The 23,375-nt window shown below is 37.8% G+C and overlaps 1 protein-coding gene across 1 annotated transcript in view; it reads left to right on the top strand.

The window, feature by feature from the left end:
• Positions 1-11,179, top strand: part of LOC309858165 (ankyrin repeat domain-containing protein 26-like) — a gene marked incomplete at both ends in the record, with an annotated part of 36,886 nt that extends 25,707 nt beyond the window's left edge. Inside the window, 2 exons of the mRNA XM_082750855.1 lie at positions 4,125-4,170; positions 11,040-11,179. Coding sequence (XP_082606981.1) covers positions 4,125-4,170; positions 11,040-11,179 — 186 coding nt within the window. The remainder of the gene's footprint in view (positions 1-4,124; positions 4,171-11,039) is intronic.
• Positions 11,180-23,375: the final 12,196 nt, after the last annotated feature.

Consider the following 23,375-nt stretch of genomic DNA (forward strand, 5'->3'; position numbering starts at 1 on the left):
AGTCCCCTATTTATTGAATCATGCTCAATGTGTTTCTTTAATTTTGTTATTAGTTGGCTTATGTAATTGGCTGCTCCTATGTTAGGAGCAAAAACTCTTGACAATCGTTAGATCTTCTTTTTGGAGAGATCCTTTAATTATGATAGTGTCTTTCCAAATCTCTTATGATGTCCTTCGGCTTAAAATCTAATTTATCTGATAGAAGGATTGCCACCCTGGCTTTCTTTTGATGTCAACTAGCATGGTAAATTGTTTTCCACCCCCTCGCTTTCAATCTGGAGGTGTCCTTGGGTCTAAAATGAATCTCTCGCAGATAGCATATTGATGGGTCTTGCTTTTTTTTATCCAATCTGATACCCTATGTCTTTTGATTGGGGAATGTGGCCCATTAATTTTCAGGGTATTATCGAAAGATATGAATTGAGTTGCCATTGTATTACCTGTAATGTCATTGTTTCTGTAGATTGTTTCCTTTCTAGTGTATCTCACTTTGAGGCTCTCGCTTTGCTTAAAGGATCCCCATTACTATTTCTTGCAGGGCTGGTTTGGTGGTCACAGTTTTTTTAGTTTCTGTTTGTCCTGGCAACTCTTTATCTTTCCTTCTATTTTGAATGAGAACCTTGCTGAATAAAGTATTCTTGGCTGCATATTGTTCTGGTTTAGCACCCTGACTATACCTTGCCAGTCTTTTCTGGCATGTCCTGAGCTGCTTTCTGGATTTTCTCTTTGTCTCTGAAATTTGCAAGCTTCACTACTATATGTCGAAGTGTTGGCCTATTCTTATTGATGTTGAAGGAGGTTCTCTGTGCCTCCTGGATTTGAATGCCTTTTTCCTTCCCTGGATTATGGAGGTTCTCTGCTATAATTTCTCTGATATACCTTCTGCCACACCTCCTTTCCTCCTCTTCTGGGATCCCAGTTATTCTAATATTGTTTTGGTTTATGGTGTCACTTATTTCTTGAATTCTCCCCTCGTGATCCAGTAATTGTTTATCTATCTTTTTTTATCAACTTCTTTATTCTTCATCATTTTGTTTTCTATCTCACTAGTTCTTTCTGTTTCGTTTATCCTACCCGTTAGAGCCTCCAATTTTTTAAATTTGAAATAGTTAATATTTATTAGTTAATTATAGCTCAGTAAGTCTATAAAAGATAAGAAGTGTTTTATTTCACCATTACCCATTATGTATGTGATGAATTTTTAAAATTTCTATTCAGTTAGCTGATACATGATATATCAGTTTCAGATATAATGTTCAGTTAACCATCAGTTGTATATAATACCCAGTGCTTTACACATCACCTGCCCTCTTTCATGCCCATCACCCAATTACCTACCCCATCCTACCTCCTCTTCAGCAAACATCTGTTTTATTTTCCTATAGTTGAGACTCTCATGATTTGTCTCCCTCTTTGATTTCTTCTATTTAGTGTTCCCTCCCTTCCCTTATGATTCTATGCACTGTTTCTTATATTCCCCATATGTATGAAACAATAAGATAATTGTCTTTCTGTTATTGACTTATTTCTCTCAGTATAGTGACCTACATTTCCATCTACATCAATGTAAATTGTAAGAGTTCATCCTTTTTGATGGCTTTGTAATATTCCATTGTATTTATATATACACCACATCTTCTTTATCCATTCCTCTGTTGATGGACATTTGGGTTCTTTCCACAGTTTGGCTATTGTGGAGATTGCTTCTATAAACATTGGTGTCCAGGTGCCCCTTCAGATCAGTATGTTTGCATCTTTGGGGTAAATACCTTGCAGTACAATTACTGGGTCATATTTTTAACTTCTTGAGGAAACTCCATACTGTTTCTGGAGGCAGAGCCTCCATTTTTTTATTGCATCTCCTCAATAACCTTTTGATTTCAGCTTGGTAATATTTATGTTCTTTTATTTCTGCAGAAAGGGATTCTCCAGTGTCTTTTGTGCTTTGTTCAAGCCCAGCTAGTATTTTCATAGTTGTTATTCCATGTTCTAATTCTGTCATCTTACTTATATCCATACTGATTAGGTCCCTGACAGTCAGTAGTACCTCCTGTTCTCTTATTTCAGGTGAGTTTTTCCATTTAGTCATTCTGTCTAGAGAAGAACAGAAAACGAGAGAACAAAATACTAAAATAACAACAACCCCAGAGAAATAAAATTTTACCAATCAGAAGAGACCAGAAACCAAAATAAATAAATAAATAAAATAAAAATTAAAAAAGAGAGAGAATATAATCAGGTGATGAGAACAGAACAATACACTAGATTCTGTGTATATTTTAGTCTGTTTGCTGGAGGAAACTACATCCCAAAATTGTAAAGAAAGAAAAAAATATATATAATCAAAAATAAAGTTAAACACTATGAAAGGATAGAATGTAACTATAAAAATTGAAATAAAAAAATTTAAAAACCCGAGTTGATAAAATGAGAAATTAGTTGAAATGGAAAAAAAAAAAGAAAATTAAACTAGAAAGATTAAGGAGCCATGAGTCCTATATAGTATTTTCCCCCAGCACTAGAGTTTTGGAGTTCTCTATGATTGGTTAAAGTTGATCCTAGCGCTAAGTTCTTGCTGATTTTCTGGGGGAGGAGCCTTTGAACTTTAGCTGATTCTTGGAGGTCTTCACCCTGGTGGTATTGCACTGCCCTTGCCAGGGGGCAGGCTAAGTAAGGGCTTCCAGATTCCTCTTTGTGGCTTTTGTTCTCTGATGGTTTTCCACACCACTTGAGAGGATTAGAATGAAAATGTGAGCCTCCCAGTGTCCAGCCCTAGAGCTGAAAGTGGGCACACTCCACTCTTCAGGGTGCCCTCACAGAAAATCTGTCAATCACTCTTGTCTCCCTGATTTCTGTATTCACTCTCTGCATGCTCAACCTTTGAACATTTTTATCTCAGCCATGCTACCCCCTTTGGAGTTTCCAAACTTTTCAGTCTCCTGTGGCAAGCCTTCATGCTGCTCCTAGAGGGGAAGGGAGGGAGGTCTTGCCCTGGCTTTTCTGTGTGTTGGGCCCTTACCCTAAGAGCAGTTACCCAACGGGATGTGGTTTGTGGTTAATGGCAACACTGAGCTGAAAGCCCCCTCCTCTGCTCTTTGATTGCATCTGGCTTCCCTGCTAAAACACCTGGGAACTCTCCCATACTCAGGCACCCCATTCTTTCTGTGACCCCAGGGATCCTGAGATCAGGCAGTTCTACCAAGGATTCCGACCTACTTCTCCACCTGAGTGCTTTTCAAACAGGGATGTCTCTCATCAGATTAGACTTATAAAAGTTTCAGTTTGCATGCCACTGCTATATCACTTTCTGATAAGCGGTTTATGCACCCCACCCCACCAACAGTTTAGCTTCCCATGTATCACCTTGGATTCACTTCTCCATGCCACACCTCCTACCTTGCAGAACATGGTCACTTTTCTATTTGTAGAATTATAACAGTTCTTTTCTTAGATCTCAGGTTGAGTTCACAGGTGTTCAGAATGATTTGAAAACTCTAGCTGAATTCCAGGGACTGGACAAAACTATGGTCCCCTACGCCTCTGCCATATTCCTCCACTTCCAGAAATTTTGTATATTTAATAGACCAGTATTAATTGTACTTTTTATCAGATTTATCTAAATAGCATTACCTGTATTTCTTCTGTTACCTAAGATTAAAAAACGTAGGGGTTTATTTTATTTATGTGATTATCTTTCTATTTAAGCAATCCCTAACTTAGTCTCTAGTAGTGGTTTTTTTTATATTAAATTTTTTTTAATTAATTTCTTTTCAGTGTAACAGAATTCATTGTTTATTCACCATACCCAGTGCTCCATGCAATCCATGCCCTCCATAATACCCACCACCTGGCTCCCCCAACCTACCACCCCCAGCCCCTTCAAAACTGTCATTGTTTTTCAGAGTCCATAGTCTCTCATGGTTCATCTCCCCTTCCAATTTCCCTCAACTCCCTTTTCCTCTTGAGAGTCCATTATCATATGGTTTCACTTATTTGTGGAGCATAACAACATGGAGGACATAATAGTGTTATTTTAAGTTCACATTTCATAAGATATATATAATTCCTACAGTAAAGTCTCTTGTTTAACTTGAACATTATAAATAATATTTGACTAATTTCAGGCGCTGCAGGAGTTTGACGAAACTCTAACTAGAGCAGCAAAGGAAGGTATGTTGCCAAATTTCTGAATTAAGGTGGTCATTGATTTCTGAAGTAAACTATGAATACTAAATGGCATTGTTTTCTATTGTTTGGATAATGGTACTATGTTAAAATTTTTAATATATATCTAATAAAATGTAAAACATAAACATAATGAGATATATATTTATTCCTCATTTAGTCATTGTTTCAGACTTAAAAAAAAAATCTCCAAATGCCTATTTATCTGTTATTTCAAGCTGTAATCTTCCTTCACTTTGGCCATCCCTCTGGAACTGTAAACCTAAATATGTGGGCTTTCTCAAATCCTTGTTTCTGCTAATGATATAAACATCCTCCCCCCCCCCAAAAAAAGAAGTCTTGTCTTAGGTAATAGTTAAGCAATTATAGTTCAAATAGCTGTCACTTGACAGGTGACATTTAAATCTTCAGTCATTGATTTTGTCATTGATTTATCATTTGCCATTGGGTAAAATTCCAAGCTCCATACATGGAATAAAAACACCCAAATCAGTTTGGTTCTTGCCAGATTTTTCAGCCTTCTCTATTTCTAACATTTACCCTACTCTGCAGCTTTGCTCTCCCACCTCTTCAGCATCAACTACTTGCAGTTCCACAAGTGTTCTTTCTCACTCTCTGTGTACATTCTTTGTATATGCATCTTCCCTCTACCTACATGCTTCTTCCCTGTCCTTCAGGTATCAGCTTACATATCCCCTCCACCAAAAAGCAGACAATATTGATAGAAAACTAGGATTTTCCTTCTGTGAGTTCTTATGTTCAACGCTGAAACTTGCCTGCTTGATTTTTCAGTCTGTCCTATATGATCTGCTCTGTTATCATCTTGTAATGAGAAAAACAGAAGCTCTGATATTTATCCACAATAGCTATTACCTCAGTGGGCAACCATGAGCAAAATATATTTAAAAGTGATCTTGTAGAAGCAATCAGGTGGCTTGTTGGTCTGGAAGGTTCCCCTCTCTTCCTAAAGACAGGAGACTTTTCTGCTGGTCGTGACCATAAAAATCCAATGGGCCCTGCCATACTTGACCACAGAGATAAGAATAGATGAATGAGGTAAGCAGGATGGCTGGGAAGTAGGAGTAGGCGCCCTTTCAACCTGTATCCTAAAGTGAGCTGATTACCTTCCAAAGAACTCCAATCACCCACAAAATCAGCCTATATCAGAATTATACACATCTGGATCTCTACCGGAGCAGAAGACGCTAGTGGGCAGTCTTTTTGTTTATCTGTTTTTGTTTGTATACTTCATCAATCTTACCTTGGGGCCCATTTGGGCTGAACCTTCTCTTTTATCTTCCCTTTCTTCCCTGTCTCTCTTTCTCTCTCTTTCTTTTCTTTTCTTTTCTTTTTTCTCTCATTTGGGTGGGGAATCCTGATTGCTCAGAAGCGTTCCCGGGTGCACCTTGACTGCACCACGGTCGATACATCCAGCTACATCCATTCAGCCATCTCTCACCAAGATGACTAGGAGGAGGAATGCCCAACAGAAGAAAAATACAGAGGATGAGCCTTTTGCAACAGAGCTAACAGCTATCAACATAGACAATATGTCAGAAAGAGAATTTAGGCTAACAATTATCCAGGCATAGTTAGGTTGGAGAAAGCCATGAATGATCAAATGGAACCGATTAGGGCTGAATTGAAAGCAAAGAGAGATCATGTTTTTAATGTTAGGGAAGAGCTGAAAGCTACCAGGAATGAGCTTCACAATGCTCTCAATGAGTTCCAATCTAATCTAAATTCTCTCTAAAGCTAGGGTAACTGAGACAGAAGACAGAATTAGTGATCTGGAGGACAAACTTAAAGAGTCAGGAGGAAGCCTGGAACAAACAGCTTAGAAGCTATGAAAACAGAATCAGGGAAATAAAGGATGCCATGAAACATTTCAATGTCAGAATTATTGGAATCCCTGAAGGGGAGGAGAAAGAAAGAATTCTGGAAGATATAGTGGAACAAGTTCTTCATCAAAATTTTCCCAATCATGCTAATGGAACCAGCATTCATGTACTAGAGGCTGAACGGTCTCCACCCGACTATAGATTCCAGAAAAACATCAAGGCACCTGATAGTCAAATAGAGGAATCATAAATGTAGATATAATCTCTAGAAAGCCGCTAGGTCAAAAAGGCTCCTTACGTACAAAGGAAAGCCCATCAGAAAACGTCAGACCTGTCCACAGAGACCTGGCAAGCCAGAAAGGTCTGGAAAGATATATTCAGGGCACTAAGTGAGAAGAACATGCAGCCAAGTATACTTTATCCAGCAAGAGTGACATTCAAAATGGATGGAGAGATAAATAGTTTCCAAGACCGGCAAGTCTTAAAAGACTATGCAACCACCAAGCCAACACTGCAGGAAATATTAAGGGGGTTCTGTAAAAGCAGAATGAACCTAAGAATAGCATTGAACAGAAATATAGAGACAATCTACAGAAAGAAAGGCTTCAAAGGTAACACAATGTCAATAAAAATGTATCTATGAATAATCACTCTCAATGTGAATGGCCTAAATGCACCCATAAAATGACACAGGGTTGCAGATTGGATAAAACAACAGGACCCATCCATATGTTGTCTACAAGAGACCCATTTTGAACCTGAAGATACACCCAGACTGAAAATGAAGGGATGGAGAGGCATCTTACATGCCAATGGGCCTCAAAAGAAGGCCGGGGTAGTGATTCTCATATAAGACAAATTAGATTTTAAACTAAAGACTGTAGTCAGAGATACAGAGGGACACTACATCATTCTAAATGGAGTATCCACCAAGATGATCTAACAATTGGAAATATCTATGTCCCCAACACGAGAGCAGCCAATTACATAAGAAAACTGTTAATCAAGATAGTCATTGATATGAATACACTAATCGTAGGAGATCTTAACATGCCTCTCTCAGAAATAGATCATCAAAGTGGAAAATCATTAAAGAAAAAAGAGCATTGAATGACACATTGGACCAGATAGACCTCATAGATATATACAAAACATTCCACCCTAAAACAACAGAATACACATTCTTCTCAAGTGCACATGGAACCTTCTCCAGAATAAACCACATACTGGGTCACAAATCAGGATTCAACCGATACCAAAAGACTGAGATGATTCCCTGAACATTCTCAGATCACAATGCTTTGAAACTGGAGCTCAATCACAAGGAAAAGTTCCGAAGGAACTCAAACACCTGGAAGCTAAAGACCACCTTGCTTAAGAATGCTTGGATCAACTAGGAGATCAAAGAAGAACTGAAACAATTCATGGAAACCAATGAGAATGAAGACACTTCACTCCAAAACCTATGGGATACAGCAAAGGAGGTCCTAAGGGGGAAATACATAGCCATCCAAGCCTCCCTCAAAAAAATTGAAAAATCCAGAACACAGCAGCTGTCTCTACACCTCAAAGAACTGGAGAATCAACAACAAATTAAACCAACTCCACACAAAAGAAGGGAAATCATCAAGATTAGAGCTAAAATCACTGAGGTAGAAACCAGAGATGCAGTAGAAAGTATCAATGAAACTAGAAGCTGTTTTTTTTGAAAGAGTCAATAAGATCAATAAACCACTGGCCACACTAATCCAAAATAAAAGAGAGAAAGCTCAAATTCATAAAATTATGAATGAAAAGGGAGAGATCACAATGAATACCAAGAAAGTAGAAACAATCTTCAGAAGTTATTAGCAACAGTTATATGCCAATAACCTAAGCAACCTAGATGAAATGGATGCATTCCTAGAAAAATATAAACTCCCAAAATTGAACCAGGAAGAAATTGAGAACCTGAACAGACCAATATCTAGTAATGAGATTGAAGCAGTGATCAAAAACCTCCCAAAAAACAAGAGCCCAGGACCTGACAGATTCCCTGGGGAATTCTACCAAACTTTCAAAGAAGAAATAACACCTATTCTTCTGAAGCTGTTTGAAAAAATTGAAGCAGAAGGGAAATTTCCAGACTCTTTCTATGAAGCCAGCATTACCTTGATCCCCAAACCAGGCAAAGACCCTACCAAAAAGGAGAATTTCTCAACAACATTCTCAACAAGGATCCAACAGCACATTAAAAAGATTATCCACCATGACCAGGTGGGATTCATACCTCGGCTACAAGGATGGTTCAACATTCTCAAATCAATCAATGTGATAGAACAAATTAATAAGAGAAAAGAGAAGAACCACAAGGTCCTCCCAATTGATGCAGAAAAAGCATTTGACAAAATCCAGCATCCGTTCCTGATTAAAATGCTTCAAAGTATAGGGATAGAGGGAACATTCCTGAACTTCATCAAATCTACCTATGAAAGACCCACAGCAAATATCATCCTCAATGGGAAAAAGCTTGCAGCCTTCCCTTTGAGATCAGGAACACAACAAGGATGCCCACTCTCACCACTCATGTTCAACATAGTATTAGAAGTCCTAGCAACAGCAATCGGACAAGAAAGAGAAAAAAAAAAATGCATCCAAATTGGCAATGAAGAAGTCAAACTCTCTCTCTCTTTGCAAATGACAAGACTCTTTATATGGAAAACCCAAAAGGCACCACCCCCAAACTACTTGAACTCATACAACAATTCAGCAATGTGGCAGGATACAAAGTCAATGTACAGAAATCAGTGGCTTTCTTATACACTAACAATGAAAATACAGGAAGAAAAATTAGAGAATCGATTCCATTTACTATAGCACCAAGAACCATAAGATACCTGGGAATAAACCTAAGCAAAGAGGTAAAGGATCTGTACTCGAGGAACTACAGAAGACTCATGAAAAAACTCGAAGAAGACATAAAAAGATGGAAGACCATTCCATGCTCTTGGATCAGAAGAATAAACATTGTTAAAATGTCTATACTGCCTAGACCAATCTATACTTGTAATGCCATTCCGATCAAAATTCCACCAGTATTTTTCAAAGAGCTGGAGCAAATAATCCGAAAATTTGTATGGAATCAGAAAAGACCCTGAATCGCTAAGGAAATGTTGAAAAACAAAAATAAAACTGGGGGCATCACATTACCTGATTTCAAGCTTTACTACAAAGCTGTGATCACCAAGACAGCATGGTTCTGGCATAAAAACAGACACATAGACCAGTGGAACAGAGTAGAGAGCCCAGATATGGACCCTCAATTCTTTGGTCAAATGATCTTCGACAAAGAATGAAAAAGTATCCAGTGGGAAGAAGACAGTCTCTTCAATAAATGGTGCTGGGGAACCTGGGAAGCAATATGTAGAAGAATGAAACTCGACCATTCTCTTACACCGTACACAAAAATAAACTTAAAAAGGATAAAAGACCCCAACGTGAGACAGGAATACATCAGAATTCCTAGAGGAGAACATACGCAGAAACCTCTTCGATATCAGCCACAGAAACTTCTTTCAAGATAAGTCTCCAAGGGCAAAGGAAACAAAAGTGAAGATGAAGTTTTGGGACTTCGTCAAGATCAAAAGATTCTGCACAGCAAAGGAAACACTCAACAAAACAAAGAGGGTTCTCGGAATGGAAGAACATATTTGCAAATGACAGTACAGACAAAAAGTTGATATCCAGGATCTATAAAGAACTCAAACTCAACACACACAAAACAAACAATCATATGAAAAAATGGGCAGAAGATATAAACAGACACTTCTGCAATGAAGACATACAAATCACTATCAGACACATGAAAAAATGTTCATCATCACTAGCCATCAGGGAGATTCAAATTAAAACCACATTGAGATACCACCTTACACCAGTTAGAATGGCCAAAATTAACTAGAGAGGAAACAACATGTGTTGGAGGGGATGTGGAGAAAGGGGAACCCTCCTACACTGCTGGTGGGAATGCAAGTTGGTGCAGTCATTTTGGAGAACAGTGTGGAGATTCCTCAAATTAAAAATAACCCTGCAATTAAAAAATGACCCTGCAATTGCACTGCTGGGTATTTACCCCAAAGATACAGATGTCGTGAAAAGAAGGGCCATCTGTGCACCAATGTTTCTAGCAGCAATGGCCACGGTCGCCAAACTGTGGAAAGAACCAAGATGCCTTTCAACGGAAGAATGGATAAAGAAGATGTGGTCCATATACACTATGCAGTATTATGCCTCCATCAGAAAAGATGAATACCCAACTTTTGTAGCAACATGGACGGGACTGGAAGAGATTATGCTGAGTGAAATAAGTCAAGCAGAGAGAGTCAATTATCATATGGTTTCACTTATTTGTGGAGCATAACAAATAGCATGGAGGACAAGGGGAGATGGAGAGGAGAAGAGAGTTGAGGGAAATTGGGAGGGGAGGTGAACCATGATAGACTATGGACTTTGAAAAACTATCCGAGGGTTTTGAAGGGTTGGGGTTGGGAGGTTGGGGGAACCAGGTGGTGGGTATTGGAGAGGGCACAGATTGCATGGAGCACTGGATGTGGTGCAAAAACAATGAATACTTGGGTGCCTTGGGTGGCTCAGTAGGTTAAGCTGGGAACTTCGGCTCAGGTCATGATCTCAGGGTCCTGGGATTGAGTCCCGCATCGGGCTCTCTGCTCAGCAAGGAGCCTGCTTCCTCCTCTCTCTCTCTCTGCCTGCTTCTCTGCCTACTTGTGATTTCTCTCTGTCAAATAAATAAATAAAATCTTTTTAAAAAAATAAATACTGTTATGCTGAAAAAATTATGAAAAAAAGTACGCAGGAGAAAATAAAAATAAAAGTGATCTTGTATTTTATATTGTAGTTGTATTAGACATATTTCATTCTTCATAACACTCATTAGGCTTCAACTTTGTTTTTTTAGTGACTTTTAATTAAAAATGAATTATTATAGATAAAGACTGTAATTCTTTTTCTTTTCAGCTGCTACTGAATTTGGATTAGGCTTACCTGGTGAGGCCACCTCTTTAGAATCTACTTTTGAAAGACATACAGATTGTGACGACTTAACGAAAGCATACAGAGAGTACTCAGAGTTTCTGAAGCAAAAGTATAGCATCTGAAAGATAAATAGTAAAAATTTATTTACTGGATGTTTACACAACATTTTAATTGTTTCCTATTAAATGTATGATATGCAAAAATCTTTAATAAAGGAAAATATTTCTGGACCATGTGTGTAATGAAAGTTTATATAATATTTTAAGCTATGTTTCTCGGCAGCTAATTAACTTTTAAGCAGACTTTTTATGTGGAAATCAGCATTATGGGTTTTACATGCTCCAGGCTGCCCAAATACAAGCTTTCTTTTTTCTTTTCTTTTTTTTTTTTGGGGGGGGGGAGACACTTTTCAATTGGTTGCTTACATTTCTGCATTTTTTTTAATTTTTTATTTTTTATAAACATATATTTTTATCCCCAGGGGTACAGGTCTGTGAATCACCAGGTTTACACACTTCACAGCACTCACCAAAGCACATACCCTCCCCAATGTCCATAATCCCACCCCCTTCTCCCAAACCCCCTCCCCCCAGCAACCCTCAGTTTGTTTTGTGAGATTAAGAGTCACTTATGGTTTGTCTCCCTCCCAATCCCATCTTCTTTCATTTATTCTTCTCGTACCCACTTAAGCCTCCATGTTGCATCACCACTTCCTCATATCAGGGAGATCATATGATAGTTGTCTTTCTCTGCTTGACTTATTTCGCTAAGCATGATACGCTCTAGTTCCATCCATGTTGTCGCAAATGGCAAGATTTCATTTCTTTTGATGGCTGCATAGTATTCCATTGTGTATATATACCACATCTTCTTGATCCATTCATCTGTTGATGGACATCTAGGTTCTTTCCATAATTTGGCTATTGTGGACATTGCTGCTATAAACATTCGGGTGCATGTGCCTCTTTGGATCACTACATTTGTATCTTTAGGGTAAATACCCAATAGTGCAATTGCTGGGTCATAGGGCAGTTCTATTTTCAACATTCTGAGGAACCTCCATGCTGTTTTCCAGAGTGGCTGCACCAGCTTGCATTCCCACCAACAGTGTAGGAGGGTTCCCCTTTCTCCACATCCTCGCCAGCATCTGTCATTTCCTGACTTGTTGATTTTAGCCTTTCTGACTGGTGTGAGGTGATATCTCATTGTGGTTTTGATAAATACAAGCTTTCTAAACAGCACCCAACCAACCAAGTTTTCATGAATACTTCAGTCATGTTAATTGATAACTTCTTGGTATTTTCCAATTGTTATTACTCCATATGAACGTAGAGATTTAGACAGACATTACTTTGATATATTGCTGCTAAGTTTAATGTCAATGTTTACACGTATTCTAATTTTTATAGTGCCATAATACCTATGTATAAATTTAATTTTAAATACTGATTCTGGGTTGCTTGGGTGGCTCAGTGGGTTGGGCTTCTGCCTTCAGCTAAGATCATGGGACCATGATCCTGAGATCGAACACCACATCAGGTGCTCTGCTCAGCGGGGAGCCTGCTTCCATCTCTCTCTCCATCTATCTCTCTGCCTACTGGTGATCTCTCTCTCTCTGTCAAATAAATAAATAAAATCTTTTAAAAAATTTAAAAAATAGATAAATAAATAAATACTGATTCATAGCTCTTCCCTCACGTTAAATAAGATTTGCCTCAGGCTTTTCACCTTTTCTGTTTATTTTTTACTTTTATAGAACAGTCTTAAGATTAGAAGAAAAAAAAGGAACTTTTACCCCAGAACCATTTGCAAGACAATTGTTAAATTATGTCTGATTACCATAGCATTTATATCCTACAAGTCAGTACATTCTGCATAACTACTGTACCACCTTGACAATCAGATAATTAATTCTAATACAGTTGACCCTTGAATAATGCAGGGGTTAAGGTCACCGACCCTTTGCAGTCAGAAATATGTGAATAACTTTTGACTCCCCAAGCACTTGAGTACTAATAATCTGCTGTTGACCAGGAAACTTACATGTACAAAAACAGTTACTTAACCTGTGTTTTGTGTTATATGTATTCCATACTATATTTTTACAATAAAGTAAGTTATACAAAAGAAAATGTTATTAAAATCATAAGGAAGAAGTTCCAAAAGTTCATTTTCGCTTTTGTTTCCTTTGCCTTTGGAGACATCTTGAAAGAAGTTGCTGTGGCTGATATGGAAGAGGTTACTGCCTATGTTCTCCATTGATCTATGTGTCTGTTTTTGTGTCAGTACTACACTGTCTTGATGATGACAGCTTGGTAATAGAGCTTGAAATCTGGAATTGTGATGCCACCAACTTTGGCTTTCTTTTTCAATATTCTTTTGGCTATTTGTGGTCTTTTCTGGTTCCATAAAAAAATTAGGATTATTTGTTCCATTTCTTTGAAAAATAATGAATGGGATTTTGATAGGGATTGCATTAAATGTGTAGTTTGCTTGAGGTAGCATAAACATTTTCACAATATTTGTTCTTCCAATCCATGAGCATGAAACATTTTTCCATTTCTTTGTGTCTTCCTCAATTTCTTTCATGCCTACTTTATAGTTTTCTGAATTTATATTCTTCATCTCTTTGGTTAGGTTTATTCCTAGGTATCTTATGGTTTTTGGTGCAATTGTAAGTGGGATTGACTCCTTAATTTCTCTTTCTTCTGTCTTGTTGTTGGTGTAAAGAAATGCAACTGATTTCTATGCATTGAATTTATATCCTGACACTTTACTGAACTCCTGTACAAGTTCTAGCAGATTTGGAGTGGAGTCTTTTGGGTTTTTCACATATAGTATCATATCATCTGCACAGAGTGATAGTTTGACTTCTTTGCCAACTTGGATGCCTTTAATTTCTTATTGTTGTCTGATTGCTAAGACTAGAACTTCTAGTACTATGTTGAATAGCAGTGGTGATAATGGACATCCCTGCCATATTCCCGACCTTAGCAGAAAAGTTCTCAGTTTTTCTCCACTGAGAATGATATTTGTTGTGGGTTTTTCATAGATGGCTTTGATGATATTTAGGTATGTACCCCCTATTCCTACACTTTGAAGATTTTTGATCAGGAAGGGATACTGTACTTTGACAAATGCCTTTTCCACATCTATTTAGAGTATCATATGTTTCTTGTCCTTTCTTTTATTAATGTATTGTATCACATTGATTTATTTGCAGATGTTGAACCAAACTTGCAGCCCTGGAATAAATCCCATTTGGTTGTGGTGAATAATCCTTTTAATGAACTGCTGGATCCTATTGGCTAGTATTTTGGTGAGAATTTTCGCATCTGTATTCATCAAGGATATTGGTCTGTAATTCTCTTTTTTGATGGGATCCTTGTCTGGTTTTGCAATCAAGGTGATGCTGGCCTCATAAAATGAGTTTGGAAGTTTTCCTTCCATTTCTATTTTTTTTTGATTAGTTTCAGGAGAATAGGAATTAATTCTTCTTTAAATGCTTGGTAGAATTCCCCTGGGAAGCCGTCTGGCCCTGGGATTTTGTTTGTTTGGAGATTTTTGGTGACTGTTTCAATCTCCTGGCTGATTATGGGTCTGTTCAGTTTTCTATTACTTCCTGGTTCAGTTGTGATAGTTTGTATGTCTCTAGGAATGCATCCATTTCTTCCAGATTATCAAATTTGTGGGTGTAGAGTTGCTCATAATATGTACTTATAATTGTTTGAATTTCTTTGGTATTGGTTGTGATCTCTCATCTTTCTTTCATGATTTTATTTATTTGGGTCCTTTCTCTTTTCTTTTTGATAAGTCTGGGCAGGAGTTTATCAATTTTATTTATTCTTTCAAAGAACCAGCTCCTAGTTTCGTTGATTTGTTCTATTATTTTTTAGTTTCTATTTCATTTCTGCTCTGATTTTTAATGTTTCTCTTCTCCTGCTGGGACTAGGTTTTCTTTGTTGTTTTCTCTCCAGCTCCTTTAGGTGTACGGTTAGGTTGTGTATTTAAGACCTTTCTTATTTCTTGAGAAAGGCTTGTATCGCTATATATTTTCCTCTAGGACTGCCTTTGCCATGTCCCATAGATTTTGAACCATTGTGTTTTCATTATCATTTGTTTTGAATTTTTCAGTTCTTCTTTAATTTACTTATTGACCCATTCATTCTTTAGAATGGTACTGTTTAGTCTCCATGTATTTAGATTCTTTCCAAATTTCCTCTTGTGATTGAGTTTTAGCTTAAGAGCATTTTGGTATGAAAATGTGCAGGGAATGGTCCCAATCTTTTGATATGGGTTGAGACCTGATTTATGACCCAGGATGTAATCCATTCTGGAGAATGTTCCATGTGCACTAGAGAAGAATGTGTATTCTGTTGCTTTGGGATGCAATGTTCTGAATATATGTGTGATGTCCATCTGGTCCAGTGTGTCATTTAAGGCCTTTATTTCCTTGTTGATTTTTTGCTTGGATGATCTGTCCATTTCAGTGAGGGGGTGTTAAATATTGTATTATTGTCTCCTATTATTATTGTATTATTGTCTATTTGTTTCTTTGAATTTATTATTAATTGTTTTAATAGTTGGCTGCTCCCATGTTAGGGGCATAGATATTTAAAATTGTTAGGTCTTCTTGTTGGACAGACCCTTTGAGCATGATATAGCGTCCTTCCTCATCTCTTATTATAGTCTTTGGCCTAAAATCTAATTGATCTGATATAAGGATTGTCACCCCAGCTTTTTTTTGATGTCCATTAGTATGGTAAATTGTTTTCCACCTGGGACAAGGAGTCTTAAGCAGACTCTGCATTGAGTGCAGAACATGATGCAGGGCTCCATCTCATGGCCCTGATCATGACCTAAGCCAAAACCCAAATCTGCATGCTCTACCAACTGTGCCAGCCAGGCACCCCTGTCTTCAGATCTAGTAGCATTTGCTTAATATATTTCGGTGCTCTCGTGTTGGATGCATATATGTATTTATGATTGTTGTATCTTCTTGATCAGTTGACTCTTGCATCATTCTATAATGGCCTTCTTTGTCTTTTGTTACTACTTTTGGCTTAAAGTCTCTTTTGTCTAATGTAAATAAAGCTACATCAATTGCTCTTTTTCGGTTTCCACTTGCATGGAATATCTTTTTCCATCCATTCACTTTTAGCCTATATGTATTAAAGCTGAGGTGAGTCTTTTGTAGAAAGCATATATGTGGGTCTTATATATTTTATCTGTTCAGCCACTCTGTGTTTTTTTCCTGGGAGAAATTAGTGCATTTTCATTTACAGTAATTATGGATAGATAAAGATTTACTTATGCCATCTCATTGTTTCCTAGCTGTTTTATAGTTCCCTTATACCTTTCTTCCTCTTTGACTGCCTTCCGTTCTGAATTGATGATTTTCTGTAGTGGTATGCTTTGATTCTCTTCCACGTATCATTTGTGAATCTATTGTAGGTTTCTGCTTTTTGGTTACCATGAGGCTTACATGAAACATCTTATATGTATAGCGGTCTATTTCATACTGATAATAATGAAACTTCAATCACATGAAAACTCTACCCTTTTACTCCCTTTTATATTTTTATATTATAAATATAAATATATATATATATATTTTGTATTATATACTATATGTTATATAGTATATATATATATTTTATATTATATACTACCCTTTTATATTTTTGATGTCACAGTTTACTTCTTTTTATATTGCATACCTATTAATAAATGTAGCTGTAGTTTTTATTTTATTTTACTTTTTTTCAGTGTTCCAAAATTCATTGTCTATGCACCATGCCCAGTGCTCCAGGTGATACGTAGCCATAGTTATTTTTAAAAAGTTTTGTCCTTTAACTGTGAAACTAGAGTTAAATGGTTAGCATACCAGTGTTGTGTATTTTCATGTGTTTTCATGTTTCTAATTATCATCCTTTCATTTCAGTTTCAAGTACTCCTTTCAGCATTTCTTTTAAGGCAGTTCTAGTGGTAGTGAGCTCCATCATCTTCCTTTTTTTGGGGGGGAAGTCTTCATTTTGCCTTCCTTTATGAAGGCAGCTTTGCCAGGTTAAGTATTCTTGGTTGGCAGTTTCTTTCTCACAGGATTTTGAAAATATCATTCTATTCTTTCCTGGCCTGCAAGGTCCCTGCTCAGAAATCTGCTGTAGCCTTATGGAGCTTACCTTGTATGAGAGAGTTTTTTTCTCTTGTTGCTTTTGAAATTCTTTCTTTGTCTTTGATTTAGTGAGTTACATTACAATACATCTTCTAGAAGATCATTTGGGGTTAAAATTTTGTGGTGACTTATTACCTTCATTAACTTAGTTAACATTAACTTCCAAATATCTCCCCCAGGTTTGGGAAGTTCTCAGCCATTATTTCTTTAACTAGGCTGGCTCTTCACCACATTTTTCTCTCCTCTTTCTGGGACTCCAGCAATCCTTACATTGTTTTTTGTTTTCTTTTGTTTAGTTTTGATGGTGCCTCATAATTTTCATAAGTTTTCTTTATTCTTTTTCATTCTTTTTCCTTCTAGTTCCCCTATTTGGATAATTTCAGTTAATCTCTCTTTTACATCACTGATTCTTTATTCTGCTTTGTCAAGTCTGATATTTAAGCTCTCTATTGAACTATTCAGTTACTGTATTCTTCAGGTCCAAAATTTCCGTCTGGTATTTTTAAAGAATGTTTTCTCTTGGTTGAACTTTTCATTTTTCTTCTGTATTGGCTTCCTGATTTTGTTAAGTTGTTTATATGGTTTTTTTTAATAGTTTCCTGAGCATCTTTAGAATAACTGTTTTGAATTATTTGTTGAGCAATTCTTGGATCTCCATTTCTTTGGGGCCAGTTACTAGAGGTTTACTCTATTCCTTTGGTGGAGTCATGTTTTCCTAATTCTTTGTGATTCCAATAGCCTTTTGTAGATCTATGCATTTGAAGTAGTCACCTGAACTTTATGGCCTGACTTGGGTAATATAAGACTTTGATCTCAGAGTGGGGGCATGCTGATGCAGGGCACCAAGTGTGGGGTGTGGGTGGCATGGTTCTCTTTGGCTAGGGCCACTAGGGTTTACAGCATTGACAACACTGTTGTCCTTGGTAAGCATTCAAGGGATCCACAGTGACTTCAAGGGTAGTTGGGGTCCTCAGTGACACTTCCAGGTACAATGGCTAGGGACAAGGCATGTAGTGATGATGGTCAGAGCTCACGGTGGCATACTTGGCTTCAGAGTCTAGCTGCAAGTGCCTGTGTCATGTCATGTCAGTTGGCCACATCATGCAGTGGTGGGGTTATGGAAGGCAGCAAAGGGCAGGCCCAGCTACAGGCTCACTGGCATGCACTACTGTAGCTGTTGGGTATTGCCATGTGTGTATAGTAGAGTAGACCATTGACAGGATTCAAACCTGGGATGTGTGGGTACACAGTCAGTGGTGCTAGTGACAGAATACAGGGCCTAATCCAGGCCCACAAGCAATTACAGAATCCCTGGCTGTTGGTGTGCTCTTCTACGCCTCCACAATCTCACTCCAAGGCCTGCACACTTCAGCAGAGGCCAGTGACAATTGTCAGGCTTGCCAGGCCTGCAGTGTGCAAGTTCACAGGTAGTTGGGCTAGCCCTAAGTGCACACATGGTGGTGGGGTAAGTGTCGGGGGTCTAGACTGGCATCTTACGCTTGTGCAACAACAGAGGACTGGGCTAGCTGCTGGTGCAGTTTCCAGGCTCTTTTTGCAGCCAGAGAGGGGAATTAGAGGGAAGAGACCCCGACAACAGGTGTCAGCAAATGCCAATACCTGAAAGCTGGTGAAAACTGCAGGTTTTCATCTTAGTGAAATTTAGTGAAACTTACTTCCATGGAGGCTAAGTTGGTGGTTGATTTCTTCACTGACAAAACCTGCTGGGCTTCACTGCAGTGGGTCCTGCTATGTGGCTGCTATTAGTAGCTATTGTGTTTCTTGTTGTTCCTAGCCATCTATGCATATCTCACATTTTTTGGTCTCTGGGTGGGGTAAAACTGAAGTGGGACCTTTGTGCAGTATCCTGAACGCCTGGAGAAGCTGGTCCCTCACTCTGCTTTTCCTCTTCTGGTAAGTGGAACTCTTTCTGGCTGGGGACTCTTGGCACTGAGCAGTGCCAGCTTGAAGGGTGAGATATGCAGGCAAAATGAAACATTTTTCTCTTCTTCTGCAATTATTCTCAATTTTTTTGTTTCACTGTGTTGCTAAGATTTCTTAAGAGGACTCCTAAGCTCTTCCAGAGCCATTTTTGTTCACGGATAGCTTTCTGATTATTGATCTTTGTGAAGGGATGGAGGTCTCCTACATCATTATTTTGGTAATGTCACTCCCACCTTTCCCAGATTTTTAAATGTACTCCAAAATTTGTGAATAATTGTGCAAGATAGTAAAGGAGGGAGAAGTCAAGAACCATGTTTTATTGATCCCAGGTCAGCACAATTCCTTATATTGACAATCATTAAAAATTTATCTTATTTACTCATCACTGTTACCCTTAGAATTAATTTTGGATTTAAAAGCTATAACATTTTTATTATTTTCTTTATCAAGCTCTAGAAGGCCATCCCACAGTCTGGGGAGTCATCAGTGCCATCACTGTCCATCAAAGTCAGCTACTTTCATCACTAGACCATCTCAGAAGAGTGGGGGAGGTCCCTACAGAGCATCTATTTGACTCATGTTGACCAATTGAGAGTACAGTACAAGACTAACCATGGGAATGTCTGCTGGAGATCCCACTAAAGTGGAGACCTTGGCAAACACCATTGGAAGAAATAAGCAACAGGGGACTCCTGCTCTGAAGGTTGGTCAGTGAAAGGCAGCAGTGGCCACACTGAATCTGCAGGGGGAATAATGGGCCTCATTAAGCAGCAGTATGTAGAGATCCTTCCATATTTGCACTATTTAGATAGTGTAAACTGCATAAACACTAATAATTTAAATCTGTCCATTGCAGCAAGCCTGGAGGCTTGCAAAGAGTCCCAAAAACTTATCAGGGGAGCTAGGGTTAACAATTTCAGATTTGGGGGGAACCAATGTTCATGTTGTCATTAGTTGTCATTAGATCATGGGTTGAAGCAGTAATCCCAGAATCTTAGGAGTCTAAATGAAACATTTCTATAGGCTACAGGTTCCAGGAAGTCCCTACAGCTCCCAATGGAAGACATGGCTTATTATCTGGGCCAAAGAATTTGGATGCATCCTTAATTGGCCATACTTTTATGGAGGTTTGAAACAACTCCAATAAATTATCTAAAATATTGGTTTGATCAAAAGAATCTTTTTTTTTTTTTTTTTGACACTTTCGTCACTTTTTTTTTTTTTTTTTAAGATTTTATTTATTTGACAGAGAGAATGAGTACAACTAGGGGGAGAAGGCAGAGGGAGAGAAGCAGGCTTGCCGCCAAGTGATCAAAAGAATCTTAAGACTTATTTAAAAAGTCTTCAGTTTATCACAAAAGTAAAAGGGGAAAGTGCAAAGATCTGAGGTAACAAAGAAATAAAAAAATATCAAATATATGGATATATAGTAGAAGATGAAATTGTAAACTAGATCATACAGGGTGCTTTGTAGACTATCTTTAAAAATGTCTGTTTTAAGTATGACGACATCACTGAAAGATTTCTTTTTAAGATTTTATTTATTTATTTGAAAAAGAGAGAGAGAGAGTGAGAGCACAAGCAGAGAGGAGAGGGATTGTTTTATTTATTTTTTTGGCTGTTATGCATAATGTTATGAACATTTTTTTCAAAGATTTCATTTATTTATTTGAGAGAGAGAAAGAAAGAATTAGAGAGAGAGAGAAAGTCTGAAAGGAGAGGTCAGCGGGAGAAGCAGACTCCTCACCAAGAAGTGATCCTGATTCAGGACTCAATCCTAATGTTCCAGGATCATGATTTGAGCCGAATGCAGTCACCCAACAAAAAGCTACCCAGGTGCGCTGCTATGGACATTCTTGGGCAATCCTAACTGGTTTTTGGGGTCATGATCATGGGCCCCAGACAAGCAACATATGTTGACTAGTAAAGTTGAAAAAATATTTTTCAGATACTTTTGAGTTTCTACTATGACTTTTGATGACATTAAGTGCTGAGATTTGGAATATAATTATGTTTGGGTTAACTATCCTAAGATTTGGGGATTGTTTTATTTTTGTTAATGTGTAGGTGTGAAAAACAATTGCTATGCAATTTTATATGCTGTATATCCTTCATAGTGAGGCTGCTGAGCTGTGTGGCAAGCAAACAGACACAAAATCTGAGGTCCTGAACTGCAGCCAGACTAGAGAAAGTCAGTCCAGGCTGCAGCTGCATAAAGAATGAAGACATGGGATGCCTGGGTGGCTCAGTGGGTTAAAGCCTCTGCCTTCAGCTCAGGTCATGATCTCAGGGTTCTGGGATTGAGTCCCATATCAGACTCCCTGCTCAGCAGGGAGCCTGCTTCCCTCTATCTCTCTGCCTGCCTCTCTGCCTACTTGTGATCTCTCTCTGTGTCAAAAAAAAAAAATCTTAAAAAAAAAAGAATGAAGACATGGAATATTCATTTAACTGAAATTGAGCAGAATGAGCAGTTGAGGAAAATGATTATTTAGACTTTAAACTGGAATTGGGGACTTTAATTTCTTGGATTCATAATGCACAGGGAGAGCAGAATTTTTTCACGCTTTAGCCCTTTGGGACTTCAGCTAAAAGATTTTGGATTTTAATTTCTTAAGATTTATATATTTTAATTATGCCACTAGGAAATTAACAATGGGAGGGTTTTTTAATTGATTTTAGGACTATCACAGTATGTTGATATATGATTTTTGGAATATTTTAATTTAATTTGGAAGATTTAATTTCATTTTAATGGTTTAGTGTTGTTATTTAGCCTCATTGCAGAAACTCTGAGAGGCTAAGTTGGGCAATATAGCTGGACAAAATTTGGAATAGGAACTAGAACAGAAGTGAACGTTCATCTTTAAATTCAGAATGGCCACTGAGATCATTCAATTAGTATACCATTCTGTCCCATTTCAGAGCTTAGAGCAAAATCTAATTCTATTAGCAGTAAAAAAGGTTCTAGAAAGTCCTAGAGAGATCCACAAATGAGTATGGAAGGGCCATTATTTTCTTATAGCAAATATTTTCTTCACTTTGGTAAATGCATATTAATTCTATGCTAATAATGCCTCATGGACTGATTTTTAGAAGATATCTAAAAAAACAGTCAGAAACTCACATTTAGAATAAAATTTTTTAAAAACACCCCACAAGATAACTCTTCTATGCAAAGGTAAAGGAAAATACAAGGAATGATGATTGTATTATCACTTACTCGTCCATCTGGGAGATGGAAAATTTCTTTTGTTGTAGATTTTTTAAGCAGTTAGATGACAGAGACATTCAAATGTGAAAAAAAAATAGTTCTGGATTTTCCTTTCTTACCTGAATCACTGCTACTTTCACTGCCAGGAATGTAAAAATGGTGATTGCACTTTGGCCCCTTAGCTTTTTCTCCTTGGGCCAAAGTGGAAGATAAATTTGACCATTCTTCCAAGTGTGGGCCTTGAGCCCTTTTTTGCCAGCTTGGGAAAGAGGCTAGCAACCAGCTATGCTCTTTCTGCTCCTGACCTGTCAGCACTGAGGGTTTTCCAGAATTTTCCCACTTGCTAGTACTTTGCATATTTTTCTCTGGAAAGGAAGTCCCTTTTCAATTCCTGGCATTATATCTTAATTTGGTGCAAGGTTGTGTTATAAGATTGGACCTTTTGTTGGTTTGTTTGTTTCATCATGAAAGATCTGTTCTTTACTGTTTTTATTTTTTAAGTTCATGTCATTCACTTTCAAGAGTGATTTCGAAAGGGATTTCAAGAAGGCCACCTGGGTGGCTCAGCTGGTTAAGCATCTGACTCTTGATTTTGGCTCAGGTGGTCATTGCATGGGTCGTGATCTCATGGGTTGTGGAACTGGTCCCCATGTCAGGCTCCATGCTCAGTGGGAAGTCTGCTTGAGATTCTCTCTCTCCTTCCCTCTCCTTCTGCCCCCACCCCCTTGCATGCATGCTTGCTCTTTCTCTCTCTCTCTTTATTTATTATTAAATAAATAAATCTTTAAAGAAAGAGATTTCAAAAATTTGTGCATATATGGCCATTTTATCCTGACTTTAAGATACTTAAAAATGTTTCACTATCTCCTTTAAAAAAAAAAGTCTGGAATATTTGTTTAGTTAATGTATGGACACCATGTGAGGTTCTGAAGCAGAATGTCCTATACATTAAAAGCCATCTCTGGAATTTTGAAGTTAGAGAAAAATTCTG

Source organism: Mustela nivalis (assembly GCF_964662115.1).
Source record: "Mustela nivalis genome assembly, contig: HAP1_SCAFFOLD_1953, whole genome shotgun sequence".
NCBI classification, from domain to species: Eukaryota; Metazoa; Chordata; class Mammalia; order Carnivora; family Mustelidae; genus Mustela; species Mustela nivalis.